This window comes from Hippoglossus stenolepis, chromosome 8 (assembly GCF_022539355.2).
Source record: "Hippoglossus stenolepis isolate QCI-W04-F060 chromosome 8, HSTE1.2, whole genome shotgun sequence".
Lineage (NCBI taxonomy): Eukaryota > Metazoa > Chordata > Actinopteri > Pleuronectiformes > Pleuronectidae > Hippoglossus > Hippoglossus stenolepis.
Window position 1 is genome coordinate 23,951,149 of NC_061490.1, and position 8,129 is coordinate 23,959,277.

The 8,129-nt window shown below is 48.0% G+C and overlaps 1 protein-coding gene across 1 annotated transcript; it reads left to right on the forward strand.

The window, feature by feature from the left end:
* Window positions 1-1,322: 1,322 nt before the first annotated feature.
* nr1d2a (nuclear receptor subfamily 1, group D, member 2a) lies at window positions 1,323-7,791 on the forward strand. The gene is made up of 8 exons (XM_035163393.2): window positions 1,323-1,676; window positions 3,948-4,184; window positions 4,279-4,367; window positions 4,478-4,622; window positions 4,741-5,471; window positions 5,564-5,749; window positions 6,186-6,396; window positions 6,511-7,791. The coding sequence occupies exons 1-8, from the start codon at window positions 1,646-1,648 to the stop codon at window positions 6,708-6,710; spliced, it is 1,830 nt and encodes a 609-aa protein (XP_035019284.2). The 5' UTR covers window positions 1,323-1,645; the 3' UTR covers window positions 6,711-7,791.
* The last annotated feature ends 338 nt before the right edge of the window (window positions 7,792-8,129 follow it).

The following is an 8,129-nucleotide window of genomic DNA, read 5'->3' on the forward strand; positions in this document are numbered from 1 at the left end:
TGTGGTTCAGTCCCTGTCCCCAGATTGTCCCTGAGAACTGTGTCGGCAGCGTATGAACGATGCATGATAGAAAACCATTTCACAGGAAGCTGCTATTGGCTGAACTGCTGCATCTTTAAACTGAAGGATGGAAACTCAACAAAATGGAAACTTGTACAGTTCAAACTAAATCTCTGTGAATCCAGAGGTGTTGTTTTGTTGAGTCTGTTCACCTGAGGTCATGTTTATAGTAAACACAGTGGACACGTGCATCTGTTCACATGTACTTTACATACATGCATGTGTATATGCACACACGTATTTATACATACAAACATGCTTCTACTGCATATGCACTTTATATTTACACATGCAAACTCACTGATACACATTTTGTATTTTATGAAAGAGAAAAACAACTTGATTCTGATTTATCTTTCACTCAAAGTGTGATTCACTGTCACATCGTTTTTTTTTTATTTGATTCAGTGTTCAGTGTGTTGGATTTAGTGACATCTAGTGGTGAAGTGTCATGTTGCAGCTGAACACCGCTCACCTCCCCCTCCCCTTCCCAACATGTAATGGAAACTGTGGTAACCTTCAGTTGTCATAAAAACTCAAAAGGGTTTAGTTGGTCCAGTTTGGACGAGTGTGAAAAAAACATGGCGGCCTCCGTAGAGAGGACCCGCTGCTGATGTAAATATAAAGTACTTAAATATAAAGTACTTAAATATAAAGGACTTAAATACAAAGTACTTAAATACAAAGGGGTCATTCTAAGGTAAAGAAAACAATAATTAGTATAATTTAGATGAAACACACTCAATTTCTCTAAATCTTACACACTGGACCTTTAAATTCTTTGCTATGTCTGATGTGCACTTTATTTATTTGATTTGTTTGGGGGGGGGGGGGCAGTTTGTTTGTGTAGCCCTGTTGTTGTTTGTGTCACTACTGCAGTACAAAGTATGTGTAGTATTTGGTGTGAAGTAAAATGTACATGTACAAATAAAGAGAGTAGAGGTGCAGCCTGTTGTTTCTGGAGTAAAACCTGAATGACTCCATGTTCCAGCAGCACAATGTGTGTGTGTGTGCGTGTGTGTGCATGTGTGTGTCTGTGTGTGTGCACGCTGCATGACTGTACTGTTGCTCCACGCTTTCACGTTGTGCGATGCAACGTGACCTGCTCCGTTCCCGTCCCACTGTTACGCGTCAGGCCCGCCTGGCCCCGCCCCCCCGCGGGTCTGAAAGTGTGTCACTGGGTTAAAGTGGCTCCATCGGCCCGGCCGGAGGGGCGGGGCCGACAAATGGGTCACATGGGCGAGTCCCACTACTGAGAACATTCAGTTCTCTCGACTCAAAGCAACACACGCGCACACACACACACACACACGGACACACACACACGGACACACACTCTAGGAGGGGGAGTTCCTCGTCGACGTCCTGTTCTCCTTCAGAAGGTAAACTGCCGCTGGATGACACGCAGCTCCAGTGACTCTCACATCTGGACCTGCAGCTCCTCTTCAGACTCCTGCTCCTGCTCCACACAGCTCCTCCTCCTCCTCGTCGTCGTCGCCTGTACGCACCCAGTACGCACCAGTAGCACCAGTGACACCAGTGACACCAGTCCAGAGACCCAGCCTGAAACCACCGTCTCGCGGAGATGCCTGAGGACGTCGGGACAGCGAAGCCTGGTAAGAGGAGAGGATGTGTTATTTAAAGGTCTGCATGACACCGTGCAGGGACTCGAACCTGCAGCGGGGGACATGTCTTCATTCATACCTGGAGCTCCGGCGTTTTACTCATTAAATCCAAACATCCAGGGACCAGGATGTCCACTTTAACACAATTATGTATTTTTTAGTGATAAAGTACAAAGTGTTTTATTGTTTAGTTTATTGTAGTTTTGGAACGAGAGCTGATCCAGAACCGTTTATTTTTCCTTCCTGATCATATAAAAACATTCTTGGGTCACTCCGAGTTATTTATGTCTTATAGTTGTAAATGTTAAATACATCAGTGGTTTGATTACACTGGATCCTCAATAATAATAATAATAATAAAATAGGTGTTATCAAGTGCATAACGTTATTAAATCATATTTGTGTGTTTTTCTGAATGAACGACCACATTTCAGAGCTGACATATTTTTTTGTATTAACGCATCGCAGCCCAGTAACGTGTCAGGACTCGTGTTTACACGTTTTGGTTGCGTCGGGGTGTTGGTGCAGCGCGGCGGGGACGCGGGTGTCGCCCTGTTCCTGTGCGTAACGGAGAAGCGGGGTTAACGCGGTGCCGGCGCGTCGCGGCGCGTCCCGGCGCGTCTCGGCGCGTCTCGCTTTGCTCTTTGCATTTGACACAACAACAGTGTTCCACTTCCCGCTCACATGCACACCGTAGCCTGGCCATGTGCCCTTTGTGTACACGCATTCTGGAACACTCGCCTGATTGGCCGAGGGGCGTTCCGTGTGGCGCGCACGTTCCTGCGAAAGCCGCCCGCCATTGGCCCGCGCGCCAGCCCGTGACGCGCCGCCTTGCATAATGCGGTGTGTGCTGCGCGCGCGAGGCAGGACTGCAGGGTACACGTGAGGCGGAGGGAAAGAGCAGCGGATGACCTAGATTTGTTTTTCTCCTCCTCCCTCCCTCCTCCTCCTCCTCCTCACCTCCCTCCCTCCCTCCCTCCTCTCCTCCTCCTCCTCCTCCTGTGTGCTTTCACAGAAGTACATGACAGGTCCACGTGTGGGTGGGCCGTGAAAGAGAACAGTCATGGTTCGGGTTAGGTAATCGTCTGCTCCGAGAAAAACACGCCAGCCTTTTTTAACTTTATTACACAAATATTCCAATTAAAAGCAAAAACAAAAAACACAGATGATTGATTTTTCCGAGTAAATGTTTGATTCATTTGCGAGGAAATCGGCTTCGAGTATTTCAAACCTCGGTTCATTCATTATCTTCATCCAATCCTTGGACAAGAGCGTTAAAAAGGCTGCAACTAATAAAATCTATTATCAACATTCTCGAGAAATCTTTTATTCGGTTTGGTTTTTAAAATGTTCAAATGACCCACAGTCCCAAACATGACGATAATCAAACTGGAGAAGCTGCAGCAGCACGATACCTGATGCTTTTTCTTATAAACTGCTGCAAATCATATATATTCAAAGTTATAAATGATTCGTGTTTATTATAACCACCCAGTGAATTCAGACAGGACAACTCTTACTACCAAGTTTTAAAGAAAAGATGTCAAACATTTCCTCAGTTTCGTAACGTGGCTCCAGGGCTCGCTCCTTTAAATTCCACATTCTTGAGATAAAAAGGTCACGACGTGTGTTTTTCTGTCCAAACGCGTCGTTACATAACCCGACGGTGGATGTTTTTGTTCCTGCAAACTGCTGCGGTGTCCCAGTGCTTCAGTGACCCTGGTCGTCAAGTCTCCCATAACATAGAGACCCAGTCATGTAACACTGTTATTCAACCAGTGAGCAGTGGAGGAGATAAAGCAGGTCAGAGAATAAACCAACCAGGAAACACTCTCCTGCGCCGTCTGGGTGTGTCGGCGGCACCTGTGCTGCCAGGAGTTTGTTTGTCTGGCAAACAAAGCAGCTTTTCATTCACCGTTAAAATTCCTTCCTGTCACTGTCACTCGCTCACGTCTCTGATTCACGAAAAGTCTTTATTCGATTGTTGTTGCGCGTCTGACATTTCTTAGAAACAGGTTTACATGGAAACAGGAAGTCGTGTCTCGAGAGCACATTTTGCAACGTGAGCTTGTTTCAACGCTGCGGATCGGTTTCATACCAGAACAACAGCAGCAGGACGAGACTACATATCCACAATATCCCCTTTTATATGCAACTTGTGCTGCAAACACTGAGCATGTAACCACGTTGAAAGAACCTCTGAGGAAACTCTTCAACTCGTAATTCATCCACTTTAACACGTCATCTCTTTCCTCTCCACAGGGGGCGTGATTGCCTACATTTCCTCTGGCTCCTCCTCCAGCCCGGAGTCCTTTTTGAGCACCAGCCCGAGCCGCGGCTACATGTCGACATCGCCGACTCTGTCCCGCCCCTCGCTGCCCAGCAGGGCCGTGGGCATGGTCGTGGATATCGCTCCGCCGGCCAAGGGCGGCCAACTGCGCGGCCACGGCACGGAGAAGGCCGGGCGCTCCTCCACGGCGGCCAAGAGCAGCATCACCAGTAAGTGCAGCTATTGAAACAACTACACCAGTAAGGAACATATCTGTGATCTGGTGCACGTGACTCACTGCTCTCTGCTCTCTGTTCTCTGCAGAAATCAACGGCATGGTGCTGTTGTGCAAAGTGTGCGGCGATGTGGCCTCGGGCTTCCACTACGGCGTGCACGCTTGTGAGGGTTGCAAGGTGAGACATGTTCCCAGGAATGAAGCTTCTGCGTACCTGCAGGTTTAATTGGTATTTTCCCTGTGAGGGTTGGAGCTCAGACTCATGTGGTGCATGTTGTGGTTCCTCAGGGCTTCTTCAGGAGAAGCATCCAGCAGAACATCCAGTACAAGAAGTGTCTCAAGATGGAGAACTGCACCATCATGAGGATCAACAGGAACCGCTGCCAGCAGTGTCGCTTCAAGAAGTGTCTGTCGGTCGGCATGTCCAGAGATGGTGAGTGTTTAGTTTCAGACACTACTTTGTGTATTTTATTCTTATTCCGTTAAATCTAAAAGCAAACTTCACCTGCCGATTCGCTCATAAGCCTTTTTTTTGTGTTGTCATTCTTCAGCTGTGCGATTTGGCCGCATCCCAAAGAGGGAGAAGCAGAGGATGCTGCTGGAGATGCAGAACGCCATGAACAACATGATGAGCAACAACAGCCAGCTGCACAGCATGCTGCACGGCCACCAGAGCCCCCCGCTGCCCATGGAGGCCATGACCAACGACGCCGGCTCCTCGGTCTCCTCTTCCTCCTCTTCCTCATCTTCTACTTCCGACTCCCCGTCGTGCTCCAACCCCTCGTCGCCGCAGTGCCCGCAGGACTCGGAGTCTGTGGTGTCCATGGACACCAACTCCAGCTCCGCCTCCTCCTGCGCATCGGACAGTGGCGAGGACGAGTCGGCGGTCACGACGAGCAGGCAGCACCAACACGCCTTAGAGTTCAGCCAGCAGAGGTCGCAGAGACAAGGTCAGGTGTCGGCGTCATCGGTCACCGTTGCCCTGGAGACCAGGTGCGAGGGCCGCGTGGAGGAGCAGCAGGAGAACTGGAACACGTGGAACAACAACACAGCGGTGGGAGGTTTCCAGCACAGCTCTTACAGTAACAGCCAACACGTCACCAACGCTGCTTTCAGAGACGAGAGGGGAGTTTACCAGCAGCTGCCTCAGCAGCAGCAGCTCAACAGCGCCCCTAGCTGCGAACGCTCAGAAGACAGGCAGAGTCGGCTTGAATTTCACACACAAAACACCTCAAGTGGATACAAAGGACCAACCAGCTGTGTGAATAACAGAACACAACTGGTGAGTGATTCATGATTCACACTTTTTAGATTTTCCACCTGTGAAAGCTGGAGGCCCCTGAACTGACCCTCTGCTCCCGTGTTTCTCTCCAGGTCTGTCCCATGAACACCTCCCCCTACGTGGACCCCCACAAGCCGAGCCAGGAGGTCTGGGAGGAGTTCTCCTTGAGCTTCACCCCGGCCGTGCGGGAGGTGGTCGACTTCGCCAAGAAGATCCCAGACTTCCGTGACCTTCCCGAGCGCGACCAAGTCAGCCTGCTGAAGGCGGGAACCTTCGAGGTAAATGGTCAAACAGGCGGAAACATAAACACCTCATGTTGTTTTGTGCTGGAGTCAAACACGCTGGTTCAGACGGTCAGCTGGGTGCTGACTCATATTTGCTCTGATAACAGTTGGAATGAAAACCAAAGAGTCTTCACAAAGTCTCTGCGGGTTTTAATGGAGACGTTCTGCTCCTTTTAGAATGAGATTATTTAAAAACAGTTTTAATTGGCAACATCCGCACAGAACATTCTGCATCAAAACATCAGTGTGAGTTATTTTCCAATTAAAATACAGATGGATTAAAACTATTCCTAAAACAAAAGTTGCTTTATTCCGAAGATTCGTTAAGACGTCAAACAAACGAAGCATGAAAGATGTTACTTTTTTAACCACCTGCACAAATCAAAACAAAAACCTAAAGTCCTCCTTCCCTCCTCGTGTCGACTCTCAGGTGCTGATGGTGCGATTCGCCTCTCTGTTCAACGTGGTCGAGCGGACCGTAACCTTCCTGAGCGGCAAGCGCTACAGCCTCGACACGCTGCGCTCGCTGGGCGCCGGCGAGCTCCTCAACTCCATGTGCGAGTTCAGCGAGAAGCTGGCGGCGCTGCGGCTCGACGCCGATGAAATGAGTCTCTTCACCGCCGTGGTGCTCGTCTCAGCCGGTAAGAACGCTTAATATGAGCATATAGAAAAATCCTCAGATCAGATTCTACCAATTCATGAGTAAGGTTAAAATGATCCGTAGCCTTAATGAATTTGTGTTTTGCCCTCGTCAGATCGCTCAGGGATCCAGGACCTGAACGCGCTGGAGGCTCTGCAGGACAAACTGATCCGGGCTCTTCGCAACCTGGTGATCCAGAACCACGGCGAGGAGGCGTCCACCACCTTCACCAAACTGCTGCTCAAGCTTCCCGAGCTGCGTTCACTCAACAACATGCACTCAGAGGAACTGCTCTCCTTCAAGGTGCACCCTTGAAATCTTCCGGAGGGGACGAGCACCGTGTCCTCCACCTCCTCCACACACCTCCACCTCCACCAGGACCTGCCTCTCTCCGCGACCCCCCACCCGCCGCCCTCTGTACTCGACCAACCCAGTTTGTTTCTAGAATGTATTGAAAATTATTTTATATTCTATTTTTGTTAAGTCGACCACATAGGGTCTGAAGAGAGAAGAGTTTAAAAAAAAACGTACTGTATTTATAGGCGATAGCTCACGCTTGTTGCACACGCAAGTGCACGTGTGTCGGAGGTGCTTGGCTGTCGGAGGCACTTTTCTACTTTCAAGTGACAGAAGACAACTTCACTGGCTTTAACAAAAGATAGAATAGAAGCTGATTAGTCCATATGATCGTTTGTTAGAGTTTATGTTTCCTCCAAAAGCCATTTAATTCCAAAGTGTATTCTCTGATGAGCTGGTGAATGTGAGAAACCGTACCCGTGCACCGCATGTTTGTTTGGTCCAGTATATTTTGACTGCTGCGTGTCGGCAGGAAAGGCAAGCTACCGGACGATGTATCGAAGAATGTGTGACGATCGCTGCTAATGCATGGCTGTACTTAATGCAAGCAATTTACGACCCACCTGGATCCCCCCCCACCCCCGGCCTCAGAAAGCATCAGTTCTTTGTTTCAGTGTTTGTATAGTGTTGTCTGTTGTTTTCCTGGACACTGCCTGGTGATAATCTGGGGGAGTCGATGATTTGCACAAGCTCCGGCGCCGAAAAAACCCAAGTAACACAAACCACCAGATAGTGTGACGCAGCATCGTGTCGAGTTCTGTGGACATTTAATCACACCCAAGTGTTTTTGCAGTTTTTTTCCCAATGTCTGGTTTTTATGACACTTTTTTATTTTGGGATCAGACTTTGTGTGCTTTCAGCATAGCACTGAATTTGACACTTGTTTTTTTTTTTTTGTTGTCATCCATTTTGTTGAAATATCTGTTTCTTCTACTGGCAACACTGCCACATGTAAATATCTATATAAATATATATATAAATATCTGATGAACATAGAATATAAAAATGATATAGTATGAATAAATTCAAGTGAGGAGTACTCTGTGTACGTTGTGTTTTTATTGATATCTGACTATAAGTGAATGAATTTATTGGGAGCATCATTAGCACATGTGACTCGATCCATGGGGTCGCAGTAATCACAGGTCTCCACTGTGTGGCGCTGTTTCCTTACAGCAGCTTGACTTACACTGAGAACATTCACATAATAAACGTGTGTTTCACCAGAAATATTAAAGATGGAGTTCAGAGCCTAAAGAACAGTGATCGGCCTGCAGAGCAACTTCAGCTGCTTAGAATAAGTTCATAATAATAATATGAATTATATAACACTTTTCAAAACCACAGTTACAAAGTTTCTTCACAACAAAACAACTC

Coding starts and splice junctions, on each gene's coding strand:
- nr1d2a (XM_035163393.2), top strand. CDS start 1,646: ATGCCTGAGGACGTCGGGACAGCGAAGCCTG. Junction 4,185..4,278: donor GGCCAAGAGCAGCATCACCA/GTAAGTGCAGCT, acceptor TGTTCTCTGCAG/AAATCAACGGCATGGTGCTG. Junction 5,472..5,563: donor TGAATAACAGAACACAACTG/GTGAGTGATTCA, acceptor GTTTCTCTCCAG/GTCTGTCCCATGAACACCTC.